At 31.1% G+C, this 26,581-nt stretch overlaps 1 protein-coding gene across 3 annotated transcripts in view; it reads right to left on the bottom strand.

Annotated features, from left to right (window-relative positions):
* The window catches only part of LOC113550536 (nucleolysin TIAR-like), a 323,070-nt gene that overhangs the window by 35,789 nt on the left and 260,700 nt on the right, over positions 1–26,581 (bottom strand). For all 3 annotated transcript variants that reach the window (XM_026952434.1, XM_026952435.1, XM_026952436.1), the window contains 3 exons: positions 25,887–25,974; positions 11,388–11,463; positions 817–919 (listed from right to left, as the gene is read on the bottom strand). In XM_026952434.1, coding sequence (XP_026808235.1) covers positions 817–919; positions 11,388–11,463; positions 25,887–25,974 — 267 coding nt within the window. The remainder of the gene's footprint in view (positions 1–816; positions 920–11,387; positions 11,464–25,886; positions 25,975–26,581) is intronic.

Genomic DNA, 26,581 nt, shown 5'->3' on the forward strand with positions numbered 1-26,581 from the left:
ATTTTTTCCTTCGTCTTACCCACAGATATAGGTGAGAAGTGCGCGCAGATACGGAATACTATTTGACATGGATAAATGACGGTAGAGTTTTTACTCAACGTGCGGACGTCAACTAGAATCAATCAGTTTTCCCCGCAGCAAGAGGACGACGCGATGACGCGAGAGCGTCGGCGTTGCCCATGCAGCCGGGTGGTGTGATGTTCATATTTTTCCCATTAAACGACTTCTAGATATCTCGTACTGTATCTAATGGTATTTGATAATAATAATAAAAAAATGTTGTTCTTCTTTTCGCAGTACACACTGCATTACTGCAATATTATATTATTGTTCATAATATACATATACCTACAACCGACGGGCATTTAATTTCCGTTTAATCCTGGTAACATTGTTAGAACAAATTACATAAAATATATCTCTGCACTGTCGACCGTCTCCGCCGCCTTGACCTGTTTGATTGGTTACGATATGAATAATGCCATGGCGGGACTATGCACACACAAGACTTTGGCACGGGAAACTCCCGCGGGATACTAACGGGGTCTTAAGACCCTCCAGAAACACCCCTTTACTTTTGTAGCCATCCCACCCTCGACGGTATATATGTAATAAGGTATTGAAATGTATCGCCGACGAGTAACAATTTGGTAGTAACGGATCGAAAGAAACAACAACAATATATGTTACAGGAAATATTACTATACCTAATATTTATATAAAAATATAATTTAAAGGCGAAGAGAAGGTCGAAATATTAATATAACCACAGTAATAATATAATAAAATATGTAAATTACTATTCGATGTACTTACAGTCGGTTTTTAACGTCGGTGGTTTTCTGGTCGCCCAATTTGTCCTTATGCTCCTGCTGCCTAGCCATTGACCGTTCATCGCAGCGATCGCACTTTCGGCTTCCTGTGAACATCACACGGAAAATTAGATCAACACGTGATTACAATTCTCGTCGTATATAAAATATATAATTGTAAAGCGTTATAATATTTCAATAAAACATAGGTAGGTATTATACATGCAGTATAAAGCGATATACATCACGGTCATACCGAAAACCTCTAGACAAAGTCTCAGCTGGCACCACACGATCGATCTCGATCACGATGTGCCGCTCGGTCGAACATTATTATTATGTTCTGCGAGGTCCACATCGGATTAGAATATCAATTACCTAGTTACCGTTCCTGACGTGTATTTCCCCTTCGTACGCTATGTCCATTATATTATTATTACATCGTGTAGCGTAATAATTAATAGTCAAAATACTAACATTGTACGCGTACATGATATTATGATAACATCACGTTGTTTGTATAACATAAGCGTATAATATACTATAAGTAGGACATCGTGTGATATTGCAGCATGGCGCATCACGATTTTCAAGTAATCCCTCGGATGCAGCTGATATTATACGCCATAGTATATCGTATTTGACTATTATAGGCGGTTGAGTGTGTATTATTATTTTTATCGACCGGCGGGATCATCCCCCTAACGCTACGGCATCACGGGCGAATGCGAAAAATTGCAAATAAAATTTTGAGCACTACAGCTCGTTGAACTGGCAAATTGCGATTGGGCTGACGTCTATTTCGTTTTGGTACTCTGATAGTTTCATAATAATACCAATAACAAGCGTAATATTATCGACTTTTTTGTGTTAAAAAAAAAAAAAAAAAAACAGATTCCATTCAAACGATACTCCTGTTGAAGAGTATCATGAACACTTTTAAAACGAATATTATTCATTGGTAGAACCGTTGAATCAAAATGTCTCACTGTAAACTATGGTGAATATATTGTATTTTAATTATACTTGTTTTAATCGATTCATATGATCAGTGATAAGATTGTATGCTTAAATTATACGTTTAGTGCAATGATATGAACATAAGAGTAAAGAGGAGAGTATTATGTGTGCATATACTAACTTCGTTTAAGAAAATACTCTAATTATAAATCAATAATCATTTCGGATTGTTGTGTGTGTATATCTCTTAAATGTTGCACTACTTAGAAGGAGGACATTTAAATTTATAATAGATCATGTTAACCTTTACGCGACACCATAAAATTTATTGTATTGAAATTAAATGCCTTAAACCAGCCGATAATAATTACCCATATCTTTATATTCGGTAAATAATGCAACTATTAACGTCCGTTATGACGTCAATGTTTTCGCAAAATCATAATATTATTCTACCACCATCGTTGTTTGTTTACATCACGTAATAATATGAGGTAGTTACATAATATCGCTGCTGTGTCGGTCAAACATGGATTTAACAATTTATGATGCGGTCCAGTAATATAGAATATTCGATGATATCCGTACATGCGTACATACACACTACACGGTGTAGCTGAAGTTAATTTGGCTTGTAGACCACAGCCAAACATTTTTTAAACATAAATCCTCTAACGACCTTCTTTGATTCAATTTTTTTAATTTTCTATTAAATAACTTGAGAAATCTTTTTTTTTCACTCTATTTTCAGATATAAAATTAGTATAACATTAAAGTAATGTGTACCAAGTTGTATTGTTCACACAATAAAGATAAGCTATATAACTAAATATACTGACTCTATGTGAGTTAATACACTCGTATAATTATCAAAGATATAATGATTACAAAATAATAAAATAACATTAACAACAATTGCAATACGAAACGATTTACTATTACCTATATTAGTTTATTACCAACATTTGGAAAGAAAAACTATGTATCAAAAAAACAATCGATAATGTCTAATGGGTATCGGGTTCTAGGTAGGTTGATAATACACCCTGCACCACCTAAAACAACTTGTGGCGATCGTTATACATGAAAAAAAGGATTGGCGCCACTATGTACACATGTTGGTAGTTTTACTGATAAACGTACGCGAAACATTCAAAACAACGAAGAAAAAGCGAGAAAAGACTAATCGCTTTGTATTTTTCTGCCAAATCGATTGCCGTGAAATTAAATATTTACTGTGAGTGGTTTTATATATTCCCTAGAAGCAGTCAATATCATAATCGTAATAAACTTTGAATAAATGAAAAAAATAAAAAAATGCTTGTATCATAATAATATAGAATAGTAAAATAATACACAGAATAAACTTTATAGATATATACATCTAACAATACAACAAACATATATGTATAATAGCTATTAAACATTACGATGGAAACTTACCGTTTTCGATGCGCAATGAATAAAAATGCAGGTTCTATATAAATGCATTTCATTTGTACTATTCTATCTATGATGATAATATTATTATATGCACGGAAAATATTGTATACGGCAACAGTGTAATCGTAAAAAGTTTATGTATTTCCTTTTCGAATTTAAAAAATATGTAATGATATAATGAACGCGATGAAGAGAAACTTATAAAAATTGGTTTCATCATAAATCTCTTGTACTTGTAGTATATATAAATTGTGTCCTTAATCGACGATTCTCTTCAAGTGTACTCCGAGTATAATGATATTAAGGCAATCTGTAGTCGTAATCACCAAAGCGTATCGAGTTATCGAGTTGAGAACTTTTAAGTAACAGGTTATAGCTAAATATTAAATTCGTACAGTGACCATTTCGGTATATATGTATTATATTACTACTCGTATATGTGCAGATACTGACGCAGCTAGGAAACATTTTAAATTGGGTTAGTATGAACTATGGATGTACAAAGAAAGGCAGGAGTATTCGTAATTCATTCGTGTCTTATCCATACTGTTTTGATTTTCTTTTAAATAATGTTAAATATCTTGTTGATATGTAGCGTAAAAATAGGTTTATATAAAATATGGGTTATTAAAAAAACAGTTCCAGTGTAAGTAATGTAGCAACATTAAACTATCACTATCATATACTCAAAAAACATATTGTATTAAAATTCATAGCTTTTCAAACCGATATAATAGATCAGTATTTTCCAAACTTTTTCTTTGACAGACCCCTTAATGAAAATAAAAATAAAAATCAATAATAAATAATAATAATAACTATAAACCATATCGTATAATATAGTATTTTCAATTAACGTCGGCGGACCCCCTCAAGTATACGTGAGGACCCCTAGGGATCCGTGGACGAAGGTTTGGGAAACGCTGGAATAGATCATAGTTTTAGTTTACGAGGTCTTAACTCGATAGATAGAGAAATATACAATATAATATCTAAATATAGTAACGTGGCCTAAAAAAAAAATTTTTTTGCTAAATAAAGTTTCTTTGATTAGCCAAAAATGTTCAAAATTGTGTAACAAAAAGTAAAACGTGCTCAATCGGGGTTTCACTCAATTGAAGCCCTTAGAGTATTTTTTTTTTTTTTTTTTAATATTTATCAATTACATTTTCAAATTCTACTGAACTTTTTTAGTACAATAATATGAGTTTGGGTGACTTAGAACTCTATTTGTGTTACAGTATCATATTGTACCGGATATTGTAATGGCAATAATATTATAGCATATAAGATAAATTATAAAATAGTCGATAATTTATCTACACGGATGAGTAGTCAATAATATTATTATAATGTAAGTCAGTTTTTCGTCATATACCAATACTAAGGTAGGTACATACGACATAAATATTATTATGACACACATATAATTCCGCTCCAGTTCATTAAACCTTGCTGAAAATGAGTTTTTATCCTACACGGAAAAAAAATAAATGAAATAAAGAAGTTTATACCGAAAAGAGTATTTTTCTGCCGCGATGGTTTATACGACGGAAAATTAAATTGGCTACACGTGGACGGTAGTGGCAGTAGATCCAATGCTGGATTTTGGGATGGAGGAGTACATCATATACACCGCGAGTTTTAAAAAAAAAACATCGGGAATTTATGGCACGCCAAAAACGGTGCTGTGAACTTTTTTTTATAACCAAAAAATATTATCTTTATTCGCGTGTTTGTTACTCGCTAGAGGGGTGGTGGTAGTTTTACAATTTTCATAATATGATACTCAATATTTTACGCACACGCGTATATCATCAACACGTTTTTCGCCTTTTATCTTATTGAATTCGAAACGATATGTTTTTTCAACCACCGCCACCACCCAAAATTCCCCTCTTTTTTTATTGCATGCCTACGACGACGTTGCTACGTTAACGCTACTGCCTCCACGGGCGTGACCCCGTTTACAAGACAATAAAACGTCGCTACACGTTCGTCCCATCAAAACGACTTTACGGCCAAATTTTTTTCCAGTGAGTGTGCGTGTGGTGAGCTATCGAACTCCCGACGCGTTATGTTTTCCTGTTTCCACACACTAAAATGTTATTATTATATTTATTGCAATTATTATTATTATTATTGCGTAAAAACGCTGAAGAGCTTTGGGTGACTCTCCCAACCATTGCCATTATACCAAAGGTTGGTATGCCTCACCGCAATAACTATGTTCATGATATTACATAATATTATATATGCCGCCCTTAATCGAGATGTGCAAATAGATTCCGATACCGTAATTATTATTTATAGTGCCCTATGTAGGCTTACTGCTCATCAATTTAAAACCAAATTTAGAAACGAATACTGTGTTTAAGAATTTCTTCATGAAAGATTTAAGGATCTATAGATATATTATTATTATTATCGCATATATATATTTCATTAAGACAGCATTTGATTGAATTTTATTTTTGTTGTACAGTATAAAATTTAAAAACATACGAATACGGAATAATTAGTATAGGTATTTCAAAATAATAATTAATGAAAAAAAATTATTAAATATTTTTAAATTATCGAATACTCGGTAGTTGATACTACATTATCATATAGGTGAATAAAGGTCGATCGGGAATTGAAAATTATTCCTCTTGTTTGGTTAGAATTCGTTTAATATCAGAATTGTACTAGTATATTATTATTATTGTATGTATTACGTTTGACACACAGCGTTGGTGGAAAGCCGATATCATCCAATTCGTGGCGGTAGCTCCACCGTAGTGTGACGCCTATTTTACTTATTATAACTATTTGATTTATGACAGACCTGTCAAAAACGCCGAGGGAATATAAGTGAGATTATACGCACACTTGTATATATTGTGTGATAACGCACCACATATGATTTCGATAATGAAGTCGCAAGAGGGTCGTAATTTGTGCCAACACGGAGACCAGGTCCAATTTCCTTCGTATTTAACGACGGCAATGTGTTCTCGTTGAATGACGTGTAAAAAACGATATACCCCGGGTCCGATATTCGCTTTATATAAATAGCATTGTGAAGAAAAAGACACTCTCCTCCAATCCGAATAACGAAAGGTCGCCGTGTTTAAATTGTAATTCAGTTGCTTGGGCGTTTTTTTCTTTTTTTTTTCTGACGACTAATCGTTGTATATAATGACTTGATTGCAATATCAGCTTTAAAATATATCTTACCACACCTCATTGCAATACGTTTATTAATTTAATTTAACAACCCTAAATTGAAATTAAAATCGTAAACATACTTATTTATAGAAATTACTTGATTTCATCACAAGATAATGAATAAAACAGTTAACTTATAGTAAAATTATAATCGTCATAAAAATTTGAATACGAAAACTTATCATGAGACTCGGGTTATATAGTTGTTAGTTCTTATAAGATCAACGCGTTATAGTTACAAATGTAGTAAGTAATAACATTATTTATTGTTTGTTAATTTGATGTAGAACTTAATATGTTTAATATGTTCTTTATAATATAATATGAAAGTACTTATTATATAAATTTTATATTGTATATACATTACAATTCAATCATCTTGTTTTAAAAAAAATCTAATACATACTCGAAAATGAAGTGAATATCTTATTAATATAGATTTGCTGAATATGTTAGCATAGGTTCACACACGTGTAGAATCAAATATCATTATTAATGATAACTTAGATCATATTTAGCAATATTGTGAAACTTTTCATTTTACAATTATACATGTTAGAAAAGTCTACAGAACTTGACTCAATATGATTCAATCAAAACATTAGCTCTTGTAAAATTATATAAACATAACTTCTACAATAGTATTCAATGTCACATTGAGCTAATGAAGGTATAATATTATAAAAACGGACAGTATCGCTGTATAACAACTATACCTAGCATTAAAGTCTTTTATAAAAGTTTAAAGATATGAACTTAAATAAAATTAATCAATACGTAATTAAAGCAATATTTTAAACGTAAGTAGTAGTAAAACTATCGATCTGATTATTTGACGTACATACAATATAATATATCGAATTAAAACTGAAGGATCATTTATAAAAATATTTAGAAATTACAAAAGATTATAATGACAACATACGTATGGTGTTAGTGTTGTAGTATTATTCGTATTAACATGGCCTATATTATATTAACCAATGCATTAAGTTTTTCAATTTAACAAAGTATGTTCATAATAATTGATTATTATTTTTGTTTAAACTAAAGACCCAAATGTTAAGTGTCAAATTTTAATTTTAAATGTCCATACTTTACAATACTATTTTTTTTTTAAATACACTACTTGAGGTTAGAACAAGTCAATTTCAGAATTTATTGTTGGAAATGTAAATATCTTAATATGTTTATAATTAAAATATAGTATATCAAATAATATAGCTTCTATAACAATATAAAAAAAGTTTTATAAATTATTTAAATTATTATTATTATTATTATTTAAATTCCGCAATTCCGTTAATCTCTATTAACGGAATTGCAGAATTTAATCACAAAATGTAGAATGTATAAGTTTATAGGTATAATATCGTATAATATATAAATATTATTATGATTGACGTTATATTACATTTTATAATATTCAACATGCAATGTTGAATAAAATTATATATTGATGATTTAATAAATAATTTTATAATTTGTCAAAATCAATAATAAAAAAAAAAAAAAAAAACACTGTCAATTCATAAATAAATATAAAGTAGATTGTAAAAATTGCGAGAAGGTGTCCGTAAATCTGGATAATGTACTTACGATACACGCATGGCGCATAGTTATTCGACTTAACGGGAAATTATTAAAATCGTCGATAGAAACGCTTATCCGATTAGTGTATTATTATATCGACCCTGCTGCCACGTTGTCTCGAATACGGTTGTGCTTTTCACTGCAGTTACATTTATGTAAAACAATCGTATGTACTTCACGAACAGTTAAAAGAGTACGGCTATGGTATATATATTTTTTCTACAGACGTTCGCGAGTTTCAAGGTCGGGTTGACGACGCGCAACAGTTTTGCGTGCAAACAGGGATGTGAGAGGCGACGAGCAAGCATTCGATGGATCCGCGTATACACACATATACACCCAAACTTATACAATATATTACTTTTATCCCTCACGACCCGACATTAAGCCGCCGACGACGACCCGGCCTAGTGTGTCTCGATGACGACGGCCCTCCGATCGCCCATGCTTTATTCGCCACTGCGCAGGGTGGTGTTTATCTCAAAGGAACACGCGTATCCGACATATTATTATAGATCGAGCATGGAACATATGGGGTCGACAACGGTGTCATGCGCATGACACTGCGAGGAGGAATTCAATTTTTATTTTTTACACATCGCATCGCACGTTGGTATACATAATAGAGTGTAGTATCAAAATCTTACGGAAATTATTGTTTAAGTACAACAACTACGAAACACGGTTTGTGGAAGGGAACTTGCATGGAGTGATGATATCACGTGATTTAATGTTAAACTCTGCTTCTTATTGTTCCCCGAGACCCCGACATTAATGTCAAGCCATCAATGCAATTCACTAAATAGCTCACTCATTTTCAGGTTGACGACTGATCCCTCAAAAAAAATTCTGTTTTAGTATCATAGTACTTACATACTATGTATATTTTTAGACCATTATAATAATATAAAGTCTTTTCTTAATGGGCGATAGACAGTCAAATATAGAAATTGGTTGACCTTAACTGACGTGACCATAAAAAGCATTTCGGAAAAATTGTCACGTTCATTTAATTTTGATATCTGGGTTATTTATCATTGAACCGTTTACTTATACATATTACGTATTTATGAATTAATGTATATTTTGTATTCAACAATAATACAACATATTGATTTATTCCCAATGTAATATTAGACCTATATACTGATAATTGTTGTTATATAACTGAATACATGATTTATACCTTTTTATTAAACTATGTGTGTAATCCGAAAAAAAAAACATTTCAATATTTAATAAACACTACGCTCTTACACTATTCGATAATAATAATGTGAATCGTGGGTGCATAATACGACAATACGACGGCGATTTCTAAACGGTCAATTGGACTCGGTGGATAGGATAATACTTAATTACGTCCGGAAACCATAATACCGCGTACGCCCTCTTCTTCAACCCTCCAAAGCCAGACCTTAAGCTGGATGAATGTATCGACAGACGACCGCTATAAACTGTGAGTTGGCGTACTGGTTTTTTGAGATAATGCCTTTTATAAATGGCATACATATTATGCACAGATTAAAAATAGCCACAAAAGTTCGAAAATACAAAATAATAACTATACATATAAATTTTGTTTATATATTATATTATTATTTATAAAGTATGCTTTATTTATTATTAAAATATTACCCATTACACGTAAGTTTTTTTTTTAATATTCTAACGTTTGAAGCAACTCATGAGCATTTTGAAATTTGTAAACATCAAAGTATGTTTAGATGACGTTGGTCAAATTTTAAATATTTGCTCATATTATTTGTATGTCGGATTTTGCAGACAAGTATATATTTTAATATTTAATTATGCATTTATTTTAATACACTATAAGTTAAATAACCTAATCATGTATAATAATATATTATAAATAATATTTTTCAAAAATGTCTGTCACTCATCAGATTATGAAAATAACGCTTTTAAATCTGTATAAATTATCTGTTTTTAAATTTACACACGGGATCACGAGCAAACGAGAGTCGTAATTCTATCCCCTCTCACATTTAGTCCTTCTCCTCTGTCATGCAATACACATAAGCCGTAGCTTTTGGACGAGTTTATACTGTGGTCGATGATACACTGTACAGTCATGGTCAGTATAAAGTCCCCTACGTCCAGTAAATAATTTCAAAAGTTAAAACATTTTTTGGCCCTATGTACAACTCCTATTCTCTCGTTGCTCTTGCCGTGCCAGTCGTTCCCTAATTCGAGATTACTAGTAACCCACAAAACAACATGGTTAGTAGCAGGGAAAATGGAAGTAAAAAAAAAAAATACTACATATTATCGTATATATATATATATTTATAAAAAAACGGCTGATTCATGGTAGTATGTGTAGTGCACACGTATGTGAACGTAAATAGTTCAATTTCCCGGAGTAATTCTCCTTATCACGTTCGAGTGTCGGGATAAAACGTTGCAGCGATTCAACAATGAGCCAGCAGCCGGCCGTCCGTTTTGTTATATCGCATGTGTTGTGAGCAGTCAAAACGGGGTGGCGGGACAGAGAGAAAGTTAGAGAGAAAAACCCACACAATACTCCACATAAATCGGTAAAACAATGGGCTTCTGTACGACTGTTCGTGGTATATCATCCCCACAAAAACCGACGGTGATACGTATTATGTTATATACGTACACATCTCATATTTATAAATTTTAAACAAAAAAAAAAAAAAAAAAACATTTAGCAAGTTTTGAGAAAGAATACGACGATAATAATATAATAACAATACAATATAATACGATAAACAGACAAGTGCTGTTTTTTGTAGAATGTTAGGAGAGAAACAATCTTTATAATGATGGTGGATAATAATATACACGAAATTATATGACGCAAGTTTTATTTCGGAATTTCCGCATAATGATAATAGTAAAGAAAGTATATTTTAAAGTCAGTGATCTATTTATAATAAATAAATGATTTTCTTTTTCGTCAAAAATCATTCTCATTGAATACAAAATCGAGTTTGTTTTATTTTGTGAGAACAATGTATATATTATTATATTATTACGATGTGTACTGTTGAAACTCTTATTCAGGGTGATCGCCGGTAATTTTAAACTCTTGGGCAGCACAAAGTGTTGTGGGAAAAAAAAATGAAAAAGAATTACGCCAGCTGATTCTTATACTTATCTTCAGACCTTTGAAAAATATTCATATTGTGTTCCCAACAGGACAAAAGATCTCTTTGTCTCATTTCGTCGATGCGATAAGTTAAAAAACGGAATTGAAATTTAAATAAAAAAAACCATCTCTTTTTATTATATCTCAATTTACTGACTTTATTATTTCCGGTTTCTAATTAATATCAGATAAAGAGTTAAGATTAAAAAATATGTTTGTATACTTACAGCTTTTTTCAGAAATGACACGAAGCCGTAGCCTTTTGATTTTAACGTTTGTGGATCTCGTACTACTCGGCAATCCCTAAAACATAACATATAATATTTCAATTAGTAAAATTGATATGGTTAGTATGAGTATGTGAGTGTATATAATTATTGTTTAGGTTTTGATCTAAACCAGCATAGGCACAAATGAAATATTATTTTATAAATCAATAATATTATTATAAAAACGTATTTTAATAGCGTATCATTCAGGCAAATACAAGTAATATCCGAAGATTATTTTTTTTTACTATTACATAACATATGCATATGATTGAAGTTCAAAATAGTTTAATTAAATTCGTCCCCAATCTACCGAATACTGTTGATCAAATAACTCTATCGTATAAAAAGTATTTTGTTGACATAGATAGTTTTAATTATACCAATTATTAACATTAACAAGAAGTACGCATGTAATACAGACGTAGGTAGCGAATACAAGCCAAACACATAACCACAATAACTGTATAGGCATATTTTTCTTTTGAAAACTTTGTCGTTTTTTCAACTTTATTTAAATATAATAAAATAAAATTCGGTCATTTAAATCGACATCGCACCGCCTCTGTAAGTTGTAATCGAATGAGAGAGGGCCCATTAAAATGCGGAGAAATTAGATTATTGTGAGCGCGCGTCGTAATGGGAATTCGATACGACGACGACGGTTTTCAATACGGAGTGAGAAAGGGGGGGTAGGGACCGGGATGGAGTGACAGCGTCAGCACGATTGCAGAGAGAAAGAGAAACGTGGATAGGACGGTTTCTGTCCTGCAAACGTCATAACGCTCACTGGGGGAGGGAAAACACTTTTTCTCCCCTCTTTTATCGTTGAGCAGTAAACCACACACACACGCTCACACATGTACACACACGTACACACACACGCGCGCACACACACATTAGGGTGAGACTCGAAAACTCGCAGCGGGCATTATAACATGTACCCGACCATAAGTATACACCCGCGGCTGATCGGTAGGAAATTCGTGGTTCACCCTCGTATCGTCAGTTACAGTTATTTTTCCCGTTTTATTATATCAGAGTTAAAAATATACTCGGTATCACGCAAAACCATAGAAGTATGCAATAGAAAATAATATCACATTAATAGCTATATGATAGGCTTTACAAAATATACTGAGCACAGATAGCCTTACCCGCTTATAAGACAAAATTTTTATTTGGACTAGAAATGATTTAAATTGTTTTTTCATGAACTTCAATACATTTTGAAAGAATGAGTGCTGCTGTATAAAATAATCGCTCTGTATATGTGCAGATTATTCTGACGATAATCTGGTCGTGGTGGGATACAGTAGAGGTTTAAATATATTGGATATAAATTATAGCCACTGTCGCGGCGGAGGATTGCCATCGACGAAGGTTTTTGTTCATCGTGGAAATGAAACCTCCCATTGCCATCTTGCCGTGAGCAGCAATATTCTTACCCCTTTCTAGTCCCGCCGAATTGTAGTAATATATATGTATGCAATTCTCGTTTCCAAAACGGTTTTGAACATAAATACAAATCGACTACCTATATACAAGCAATACATACATTATGTAGTATTCAAACAAAATTGCATTATATAATATAGTATCATGTTTAAATAATAAACGACAGAATGGAGAATAGGTACTAAACGTCACAATACATAAGTATTTTGTATTAAAATAATTATTAGGTGTTTAAAATGTTAATATCAATAATATATCACTTTAAAATATTTACACTTATATTAGTTTTTTAGTTTTAATTTTTCAAGCTCATCATTACTCGATGGAAACAGTTGTTGAACGTATTCAAGTGGAAACAATAAAAAAAACGTGCTTACATAATGAGACGAGTGTGCGAGCGGTGTTAAAATATTATGCAGTTTTCACAGAAAACTCGTAGATTTTATTTTTTTCCCTTCAATATCCAATTCGTTATACACGTGTACGTATATAATGCTAGTATAACACAATACCCTCGCGGCAACAAAGATTTGTTTCACTCGTAATATATTGCAATATTGTTGTCGCGTAAGTTACAGGTTAATAATTTTCTGTTTGTGTATTTATTTTTTTTTATCATCACCGATTTTCTTCTACGTTATTATTATTATTATTATTATTATTATTACACGTACGTGCAAAACGAAGAATCTCTCGTAAATAAACATAAATTATATTCACATTGCGATGTGCACTTTGCGTCGTCTAAAATATATATGCGTACGCCTTTGTCCCTCTGGCTATTTGTTTATATATATTTTCTTTATTGTTATCAAAAAAATATCATATTTTTTAAAGGTTTTATCAAAATAAAACAAATATATATATATGGTATGATAACACAATTGTTTAAAATCCAGAAGGAACAGGCGCAGACAATCCGAAAAGTCTTAAATTATTACGATGTTTAGCGGTGAGTTGTTCCGATTGTTCGCGTCGCCCGGTTCCGCACATAAATATTAAACACGGATTTCATTTTAATATTATATAATATTGTAATTTTATACTATGGAACGAGTTTATAGGTGTGTGTACGATAATGGCTAGCGATTAACTATACTGTCTACGTAAAATAATACATAAATATATATATTGTGTGTTTATGTGAATATTATTGTTATTCAATCCTGAAATCGAGTGTGCGTAAATTTTAATCCACGCTTTTTGTACACCGGGCATTATTACGACGAATAATTTAAATTATACAAAAACGTTTTGAGAATGTTATATTCGTATAATGTAAGGCACGCTACATTTTCATATGTTATACGATCGGCGACTAAAACGTAGTTATACTGGGTTAAGCTAATAATTCACATAATATCGCAATGTTCGCGAATATATAACAAGTTTAATAGTATACATGCAGTCTGCAGTGATTTAGGAATGAATTCCCAACTTTCGTAGAAACGCTATTCGCACGCTCGAATCGTTCAATAAAACTTTTGGTTGGTTCTCTTCACACTTGCTATAGTACACTTCATCGTACACGCTGAACGTGGTCTTCTTTAAAGTACTAATAATGCCCTTGGTGCTAAATGCTTAGACGTATAATCTTTAATAAGAAATAAATGTACCCTATACAGGTATGGGTATACTCAACAGCGTAAGCAATAGAGTAATACATTATAATGATACTATTAAACTGATTATAACATGAACATTGTACAGCTACTATTGTTTGCTAATTGTTTCCCGTATATACTAAAAGTTTGTCCATAAAACAACATATGTTCAGTGTTCAATGTCGTGTTATAAGTATATACAGAGTGATTTACAGAGCATGCTCGTCCATTTTTTTCTCTCTAATTCTATCCACTTATTGGTATTCTAATTTTTGTGATTATGAAATATCTATAATTAGACTACTTTTTCAATTGTTTTAAGTTTTTTTATACTATTTAAAAATTAATGACATGCAATAATATGGCCTATGTGTCATCTAAAACAACGTTTCTCAAAAGGGGAGTCGCAATTGTCTTGAATGGGAGTCACGTAAGTCAAAAATTATTATAACAATTATAAATAAGTATGTTACATGACACTTATATGTATACGTACGGACTCTGTTGCTGACCAGTGTATTATTAACATACACATATAAACACACATATAGTTGCAAGGCCTAGGGCCAAGCCACTAAATGTATAGGTAGTTAGTCGGTTGTACACATTAGACATAAAGGATTGCAGGACTCCGTACGACTACGTTAAGGTTATTTTTAGTATAGAAGATAATTACCGTAAGTAGTATAATTTATAAGTATTTAGGATATAATAAAAGTTAATAACACCAAAAACAGAATCCTAGTTATTTGAATTACATTTAAGATTCCTATATTCTAGCCCTGGCTACGGAAACTATATCTATAGAGTCCTACGACTCTCCCTGGATATCCCATATTTAACTGGTCATTCCCCGACCACATTACATTATACAAATGTATAATAAATATAGATGTGGAAGTGATTGCCTATATTGTTGTATACCTTTTTAGGAAAAAGTAAGACTAAAAAGGTTGATAAATGCTAATCTAAAACGTTTATCATCTATTTTATTATTATTATTTATTAACAAAATAATATAAAAAGTAAATAAGTATTAAAAATTTGTACTAGACTTAACACGTGTGGGAACCGAGAATTCATCGACATTACTTCCAATTAATGAATTTAAGGAAAGAAAGTTCTTATTGATTATTTAATAGATCACGCAGCCATTTAAGTTTGAGATGATGGAAAGGGTTGCTAGATAATTTAAGAAAGGAGAGTGGATATAAGGTAGTTTGAATAGTTAAAATAATTTTTATGAAATGTATCATAGTGATAGGAAGCAAGTGTAGACAGTGTAGATATAGATGGTATGTTGAAGTAATTTATCATGATATAAATTAAACATATATTTTGAATAACTAAAAAACTATTTGTTCAAATTTTGATATAAACCAACATTTATATCAAATTTATAAATTTATAAGTAAATAGTGTATTACATTTTATAAAAATAATTGTGTTACCACAAGATAGTAAATTAAATGGTATAGTAAATCTAAGTATTTAAAGATACGGTCTTCAAAATATATTCTTAAACGTTTAAAAAATCAGAATTTGAATAAACTCTTTGAATGTCGAGAGAAGATTTTAAAAGAATTCCTCCCGCCAGGTGTATAAGTGCAGCTACTATGTAAAATATATTTGTTTGCATCTGATGTGTAACTTTAAGTTAACCTCCCTTTATCGTGTAATAAATACATCCTTCAAACATGTCTAGGACAACTAGTGAAACAGTAACTAGGATTTGTAAAGTTTTAATGACACGGTATGTAGACATGCTAACGTTTCTCAATAGAGGTATACCTATAATGATGTAAAATATTATAATTTTATAAATAATTATACGGTTGAATATGGTATTGAAAGAAATTGTTTTCATTGAAATTCCTACTAAGCTTTGTGTATAATTTTTTAAAACTTAGTATATAACATTATTTTTATTTATCCCAAGTTTCAAATTATTGAATAAATTAATTATTTGAAAACTATGCATAGCGTTTATATACACTCTTACACATACTTGCGTATGTCATAACATTATATTATACATAATAAACTATATTAACGATAATATTTTATGGGATTTATTCTCAATGTAAAATGAGATTTTTAAAATGTCGAGCATAATACAGTTTAATAACAAACAAAAAAAAAAAAAAAATGCCAGTTTACAACCGTATTTAAATGTTGAAAATATTTTAATATCTAAACGAGAAAAGTTCCGAGTGGATCACATCGTGATTTATTATACTCTTTCTCTCAAATTCGTACTACGCGTCATTCATTACAATATCGAACGGAAGTGAAAAAATTGCGACCAACAAAACAACTAAAGTGTGAGTTGCTTTGTCGCGAAAATAATTTGGAATCAGCGCCCCATAACAGGCGTCGGAGTTTCCTGCAGAGCGCCTTTCATGTCGAGCCTATTGAAAATGAAAAATAAAATAAAACTCCGATGTAATGTGGTATTATATATTGGTGTCACACATTCTGGGAATACGGGGACTGTGACATATTGCTCGGATCGGTGTTTTGACGGTGCAAAAGCAAATGCGCCCAGTGTTTTCAGCTGGGGCTGCATCAGTAATGTTCCGACAGATTTTTCTTACATGCGTATGCCAGAAGACGCACGTGTATAAACGGCTTTTATCCAACACCCCTATCGAACATACGTGTTCGTTGTTGAGGGGGGCAGAAATGACGAAAAAGATAGGAAGGAGACAGTGGCATATTTATGGAACGAGGGTGTTGGAGTTCCATCGTTACCCTAGAGAATTTATTATATTCCTTTATATTTTCATGAACATTTTGGTACACATTTGGGTAGTTTTTCTAAGTCGTTTTGTGGTCAGCTTTATATTTGGACGAATTACACAATTTTGTACCTGTATATTTTGTAAATTTAAATTAATTGAAAAAAATCTTTTATTTTATTTTTTGACTAGCTAATTACCGATATATATTTACATACTTGTAGAAAATCTTATAATATGTAAATATTCCACCTATTTTTTTTAGTTTCATGTTCAGGATTAAACATTTATTGTATATTCCAGGGTTATCATTAATTTATAAGGGCTTATTAAATTATTTCTTAGAGTTACAAGTCCCATCCCTTACAATAATCTGTAAATCGGCTACTGCAATGGAAGAGGCGAAAAAAAATTATGCACACAGCTGGATAAGAAAAATAAAAAACAGGAAACGCTTGTATAAATTCTCGGAAGTTTCTATGGATAGTTGAGCTGCGTATTAAAGTCTAATAATTGTTTATCACGATATAATAAACTCCGCAGTATCATTTCAATTTGGCGAGCCGACGTCGGTACATATTTCCATCGTTCAGGAACGAAAAACTTCACACGTATCTCGGCGGCGTCTCTGTTGTTTTTCGAGCGTACATATAATATTGAACACAATGTATTATTATATTATAGCGTACAACCTATACGTTGTGTTCTCAAACTTCGGAGAAAATCAATATTTTTTCGATTTGCCGTTGTTCGATTTTATCGTTACTATTGTTATAGCTAAAATATGTATCGCGTAAAAACCTTACTTTAACCGGTAAACGCTATATAATATACCATCATTATTTATTAATATACGAACATAAATTGCAACAACAAACATTTTTTTCAAATGGATGGTCCAAATTTAGATTGATTGTATAAAACGTTCTTCATATTTTTGTAGTGTTAATATTTTAGTTAGCATAATTCGAAACTATTACAGTATTTTAATATTTATTTGATAATATTTTTCCATACTTATTATGCTCCGGGTCAAGTAAATGCATTTAATAAATTATTTTAAACTTTATAAAGGGTCGTGATGGTGAGGAGGGTGCAAACCACCTAGGATACCTCTCATCTATTACGTATAATACGTATATTCTGGTACGATAAGCACAAATTGATGCATGTCTATAACTATGCGATTATACTTTATGCATGACATCTGTAAAACTCGATACACAAAAGTAATGTGCAATTTTTTTCTCCCCTATAAAACTTGTTGTTGCGTTATATACGTGCATACCTTTGATGTATGTTGAAAAAATTAAAGGACAATATTATAATATGATTTCCGTGTATGTATAGATGCCGACTATATAGTTATTTATCCTATACAAGACAAGTACTCATAGTGAGACAAAATCAATTTCATAGGATATTATTGTAATTACACAGATGCCCTTGTAGTAAAAGTTTCGTGAGAAAGTTAATAATAAATTGTATCTCTCTGAAGTGCGCTATTGTCGGAAATCGATCATATAATATTATAATCAGACGCCACGTTACATTTTTAATGAGTTACGTTACGACAGGCAAAACTGTCTTACCTTATACAAGTTTTTTATATATATTTTTTTTTCATATAACATTCTATAATAAATAACATATAAAGTATAAATAGTATAATAAATTTTATTATATTAAATTAATTTTATTTGATTTCCTCGTACATAAGACGTTATACTATGTATTATTCTATTACCTAACATATTCGTGGTAGTGCGTAAAGCTTTAGTTGAATTGCCGTGTACTGTTGGAAAAACACATAATATAACTTTTCAGTATGTTTCAAAAACATGGATGTACAACGGTCCATTACTCTCCATAAGTCCAGCACCCACGACGGTGCAAAGCGATATTAATTTAAAGGGTCAAACACGCGTGGTCCAATAGTATATTTGCATAACGTATAAAATCCACTCGAGTGTGTAGTTGATGTAATTTACGTTTTTGGAAAGGGTTCAACAGGCTTCGTGTGTAAGAAAGAGTCTGTGAGTGAATAAAAGTGAGCGAGAGGGTTTATGATTCCCCCTGGTTTCAGATTTATTGGTTCTAAATCGAGGAAGAGTGAGTTGAAAAAAATGTAACGTAGAGAGACAGACAGTCTGATAAAAAGCAGGAGCGACACTATTTATAAATATATTATATTATATCATTGTATTGTCCACAAACATTTTTTTAACCTAAATTAAATTTTTAGAAAACCATTTTATTGACTTTTAGATAAAAAAAAATATGAGTATACGCGAACAAAACTGTCGAGCGTCAACGATGCGTGTTAGAAATAAATTCACATGCGTTAAACGAACGTCACCAAAACAATTACGCACTCTCACTATTGTCACTCACTGCATCCTAAAATGTAAATGCATGTAATAAACTGTTTCACATAATGCTATATTGTCATTGTGTTTATGTCAAAACTTATTTTTGACAAAACCCGGTTTAATAGACACTGATAACAGGCTCTTCTGGAAAAACTTATTCGAATCAATGGAAATTGGCGGATACGATGTTTTCGGAAAATGGTCCTCAAACATGGACAATACGGTATTTCAATATGGATTTTCTTGTCACACAGACGTAGCGAATACAAAATATTGATTGAATTATTATCCCCGTTGAGAATATTGTGCTTCGAAAAACTCGCCCGCCGCTATAAGACCGTGTGCCATACAATGCATATAAACCTATATAATATGTCCCATAATATAAAATATATACACCATCACTGCAATTAAAATTAAATTTCCAGTTTTATTTAATTATTAACGAATTCCGTTTGAAACATGTCTTATAAGTGTATGTACGCTTTGGTTGGATTGTTGGTTACTCATGTTACATTAGTCATGTATAAATAAAAAAATAATTTAAAAATAATATCAGGACACTGGAAATAAGTTAATGTGGTGGTAGTGGAGGATATTATTATATCGGGAAGCCGATAGAGCAGAGTCAAGGTACCATCAACTGTACGGTATTATAATATCACGATGAAGTGTTTAAACTGTTTATAATTATATGGATAATTAAAACGCAATAACGGAAAGACGGGGTTGTGTTGGATGAAGAGATGGAAACAGGCGCTGGCTCTAATTCAAAATAACGGCATTAAAAAAAATCACCATCTTTATTTTCGCATATCTGGATTTTTCTAGAAATTTTTTTTAAGCTACTAAGCATCGTTACGCACTTTGTTATACCCTGTTTCTTAATTAGCTTATGACCTACACTAATTTCTTACTAACGACAAATTAACAGAGCTCCGAAATGTCTCAACGCCAACTATACGAACATTTTGTAACATAATGTACATGAAAAGTAAGATAAAAAAGGACTACAATAATAGAAATGTATTAACCATTCGATAGCCTGCGATAGGTAATTATAATAATAATAATGATTTTTGGATTTAATATAATATACATTTCCAATATTCTTTTTTCTAAAATACAATATTGAGCATATATTTTAGTATTATATAACATAGTGGTTCCTTACGAAAACACTAAATGGCAATAATACATTAAAACTTCAAAATATGTATGAATATTCACTTTGTATCATGTGCTTCTATCACAGTGTGTATGTGTGTGTATGTATGTGTTGTAGGTTGAGGGAGTTATCTGAAACGGATTTATATCAATTCACTATTGCGTGTACCGAGGATGTCTGAAAACAAAAATATGCAAATCATGTGCCAATTATCAAAATAATATAAGCCTCGTCAACGTAGTACACTGCAATATTGTTATTCCGTTTCATATATTATAAGATATTAAATAATATTATACATTACAATATTGTGTGTTTTATCATTTCGGATATTTACTCAGATTCCCCTTTATTGCGTATAATTTGTACATTCGCATATCGCATATTATACACTACACCTATTATACATGTGATATACATACAACAACGACGTACCGTTTCAATGTATCTCGTGCGTGTGGCGCGGCAACTGGAAAGCCAATCGAATAACAATGGTCGTATTTACGGTACACATAGACGAACGCACACACACACACACACGCCTACACACACATGTAGATATATACGAATTACAATAACATTGTGCGCGCCGCCGAGACGGTTACCAAAACAAAACGGCGCTGCGGCGTTTTCAGGTGATATACTATACTACACCTTTTGTCGAAATATAAATTATTTTCACCGTTCCCCGTTGTAATAATATTTGTACGTTTTGATCAAATGAAAACATCAGCTCCGCTTGTACATGCGGATATACGAAACGACTGTCTCGGCAGAACGTTTGCGAATTAATGTCAGCTGGCATTGTTAAAAACAATAGCTGTCGGTCGCCGCGCGCGAGATAGATTAAACGGCGGCGTCGGGACGGCTCGCTCTCCAACCCCTCCGAACTCCAGTCAATCCGACCGCTGACACAACGCCCGCCTCGTTTTTGAATCGATTGGTTCGTCCGCCGCGAACGTTTATCTTTTTACGAATATTTATAGCGAACTAAATATTATCAGGTCCGTCACCGCCGTCGCAATAATAATAATAATATCACAAACACACTCACACGCGCGCAGTCTTGTTCCATCAGTCGTTTTTCACGATAACGAGTTGATGATGCAACAATGTATATACTAATAAGTAATACAAGATATAATAATGTACGAGCGCTAAAGTTGTGGGTAGATTTTAACGAGAAATTATCAATTCATATTATTTTCGGGCAACTTTACATTGTTAAATTAATAATAATAATATGTGTAGTAGTCAAACATCAATTTTTTAACAAAAACTATTATCGTCAATAATATCCTGTGACGCAATTATACTCAGTTATTCTTAACAGAACTTCGCAAATGCCGAAATCAGTCCTGTAACATATTTTTAAATGCACCTACAACAAATATAATCATATAGGGAGATAGTGGGAAAAAAACATTTTATTCGTAGTATAACAATTTGTGTATCGTTTGAAAGGACTATTATGATTTTTTTAGATGAGTGATTAGTCTATAGGTATTATATCTAACCGATACAAACTGAAATTTAATATCTTAAGTAAACTAAATGCGATCTTCTGATATGCTTTTTTTGCTTTTACGTAATCCACAATTATGGATAATTATTTTTTTTATATATACCTATATATTAATTTATTATTGAATAATAAAATTACGATAAAACGGCGTCATAGATAGGCAATTCAGAAACATTTCTTACCTTGATATTATATTTTTCTAGTATTACATGTCATTTTTGTAATTTAATTCATGTGGACAGCAAATTTAAAATTAAAAAATTGAAATTATCGACGTTTTGGATTTTTACTTAGAGTTTAGTAACCAAGTCTTATTTACATTCCTCCCTCATCATAGTTTCACTAATTTGGCAAACATCAAAAGCATAATTGTGTTGTAACGGTATTACATAAAACTATATAATATCTGTAAATCATAATAATTAATATAACATAATTTTTGTACTTCTATCCATTATTCTAAGTTGTTTTAATGAAAAATGTATGTTCGGTAAAATGGAAAAACAGAAACGACTGATTTATAGCAAATAACAATAGAAGTAAAAAATAATATTAATATATTTACACACAATGGAAATGTTGCAAATTTAAATGTACTATTATAAAAAAATATATAACTGCTGCACTTCATGAACCCTTTTCAGCTTTTCGACTATTCATAAATTACCTGAAATATTTTTCAATGTCTGAACTGGTCATGCATACACACATTTATATGATTTGACGTGTATACTTATAGTAGATAAACACTGCATACAGACCAGAAAATCGTTCAATACGCGCTACATCGGTTGGTATTATATTGTTCTAAATCAGCGGGACATTAACTTATTAAATGATACTTTGCCGATAGTATTTAGTCATTGTAATTCGCCGGTAAAATATTAATTAAAACAAAGATATTTAGCTTATAAACAACAGGTGTGTGCTACATATTGGAAATAGACAAAATTCGTACAAAAAACTACGCGTATTTAAATTAAAAAATCCTGAAGATCTCTATCGGAGAAAACGCTACAGGCATCAAATCCAAAAATAATACCAAATAAACAAACGCATCGTACTTAAGTACTACCTTATAAAGTCATTATTTCGTACGGTCAAGGAAATCGAAACACTTCGAAGAAATACAAAATAAATAACTGAGGTAAAAATACGTATAAAACACGATGCTTTCGAAGTTATATTTTTTTCGTGTAGAACATACATTTGATTCGAATAAACTCACACAATAAGTAATAATTAATCAACTATCCCTGCAAATCGAATAAAATTCCAAGCACGGGTTGCTAGAAGTAACAATGATATATCCTATTAGTTAATTAAACATTTACTAATACTTAATCGGAAATGTCAAACAGCCCGCAAACGAGTTTATTCGGGACGCACGAAGAACGAACTTGATTTTAATGTGAATTAATCCTGGGATACTGATTTCTAATGAACGAGGCCCCACCGATACTTTTAGTTACGATTGTATATAAACACGTTGTTGTAAAACATCACAAACATAAAAATTCGAGTTTTGATAAAAAAAAAAAAACATATACATAATGTATATAAAGACTACAAGTTTAAATTTCGTAAGTGTGTTTACCGATAAAAGTTGTTTCGTGCGTGATGTTGAAAATTATACATTTTTAAAACGCGTGCAGTTCATTGTTATTTCATTAATCGAGATAGTAAATATTACCAACCGAACATATAACTCCGTGGTGGTGGTACACACTATATTGACAAATATGCGTTAAATTCAACATAAAACTTCACGCATATATGGATTTTTAAAATACTACCGAGGAAAGTACCGAAAGAAACGAGAGTGCGCGCACAAATAGGAGAAACGCTCGTTAAAAATCGTTTTCAAAGGCCACGGGACGCAGAGAGAATAGGGGGAAAAAATTCTATTTAACTTCATGAATTCTTTACCCTTGGTCCCCCTTTCATTCCTCTTATGATTTGTTGTTATATTTTGCATTTAAATAGCGACCATTTAACCTGGAATTATTCGTTTCATGAAACATTTTGCTCTTTTTATTTATTATTATTATTATTATTATTATTATAATTATTATTTTTTTTAACTAACTGAATTTCCTGATATTTCATTTGTATTTTAGCGAATCGAAAAAAAATTATGAATTAATATCATAAACAATAATTATTAATTCATTCGCAAAAATGGCGCAACCGAATGAACTCAAAGTGTTCGTAGTACAAATCATTAAAGTAATAGTAATAAATTAGAAAAAAATATTTATACAACAACCGTGTAATTTAATATGTGCAAGAATACGGAACGAACAATAATAACTGTCCCTTTGGTGTTGTGATACTGAAACACAATAGCACTGCTTATGATAAATTATCAACAAAAATAATTATTCATCGAAATCATAAAAATATTCGTGGTTAAGAAAACGTCGACCCACATGTTTTGCTGTCTCCGTTTTATTATTTGTTTAAATATTGTTAATTGACTTATTATAAAATTAAAAAGGTAAAAAAATTATTCATATTATGCTATTGTGTATTTAACATATTCAACAAGATAAATCAGATAATGTTCATTCCTTTAAGTTGAATTATAAGGTCAATTTACTCTAATATTTAAACTAATTTCACACAATTAGAATTTCTGAACGACAATTTGTTATGTTGTTAATTTGTAAGATAGAGACAACGCTTATGGGTGTGATGCCCGTTTAATCTTAATATTAAACGCCAATAATCATAATAGGTTCTGTAAAAAAACAAGACTATTATTTTAACTTTTAAAGAATATATTTACTTTATTCAGAACTGTATAGTATTAATCGTAATTCTTAACATAAGATTGAAAATTTTTATTTTATATTTTTTGTTCTCCGAAACTAGTGAAATATTTATCATTTGAATTTTTGATCAGTAACATGATTTTAGTATGTTTTGGTTTACATATTGTTTGTGTTATCGTCGACACTTATTTTAAAAGGACAATTATTTATCAGATTTTATCTGAATCCCGTTCAACTTGTTTGCTGTTTTTATTTTATTCTTATCGGAACGTATTTTAATTTTTCGTTATCGTCACATCGTCAAAAATTATTGAAGTCAACGGTCAGTCGTCTTACAAACTTTGAGTTTTGTAAAACAATGAACAGATAATTTAGTTGCAGTAAAATACGATTGTCAGTCAATCCAAATATTCTGATACTATCGCTGTGTGTTTACATGGTTTGAAAAACAATGTTTGAACAGCTGTAGAACAATGTGACTCAATATTATGTTTCATTCTATGCCATACGTTATGTAATTTACAATACAAATAAATATTAATTGACGATATCGATTTCGATCGTTCGAAGTAAAATGTCTATTCGTTTAATGTTTTGATTTTTTATTCATTTGATTAGGACAGCGACATCATATTTTATAACGGGTGGCCATGTACATTTTGATTTGTATATTAAAAAAATACGATATAATTTTTTTGGTATCTATATGATATTTTGTTTTTATATATTGTCTTATCAAATAAAGAGATAGAAAAATATATGTATTTAATAACAATAAATACGGTATATATATTATAAATAAAAATACTCACGATATTTCACCAAAAGGCGCGAAAGCTTCTCGCAGTGTTTGCGTCTCGATTTCAGGACTCAGGTCACCAACAAAAATGTGATGGTGTTCTGTAAACAAAAATAATATCCATACAAGGTAAATATAATGTTGATTTGTTATGGCAGATAAACTGCTACATAGGAAATAATAATAATAATAATATATAAAACTTTGACAGAAATAAAGTATATGTTATGTTTATTTTTGGACGTTATCTTAGCCAACCAGACATCCAGACCATTTGTTCACTGAGACCTCTAATCTGCTAACTATAGGTAACCGTAGGTAGAAACGAAGTACATACTTATACTTTTTACGTTCAATTTACGAGAAAATAGAAAAAGAGACAAATTTTAGAGTGATAGGGCGTACTATCCACAGACCACCACTTATCTATTGCTAATATTATATTCTTATTTATTAAATAAAGATTTAATATTAATATGTAGGTGATTTTTAAACATTTTTTGTTTTTGCTTTATTCCCATATATTGAATGACGACGCAGTACTAAAAACATCCACACATATATTTTATAGTACACATAATAATAATTAACAATACATAATATATCATTTGCGGTCTGATAGAGACTGGAAATGACCTAGTCTAATCGGTTCGGTTGAAAACACATTTGGCCGGCGTGTATTTGTCGACCGTTTATTTACGGATTGCC

The sequence above is a fragment of the Rhopalosiphum maidis genome, chromosome 1 (assembly GCF_003676215.2).
Source record: "Rhopalosiphum maidis isolate BTI-1 chromosome 1, ASM367621v3, whole genome shotgun sequence".
Classification (NCBI taxonomy): domain Eukaryota; kingdom Metazoa; phylum Arthropoda; class Insecta; order Hemiptera; family Aphididae; genus Rhopalosiphum; species Rhopalosiphum maidis.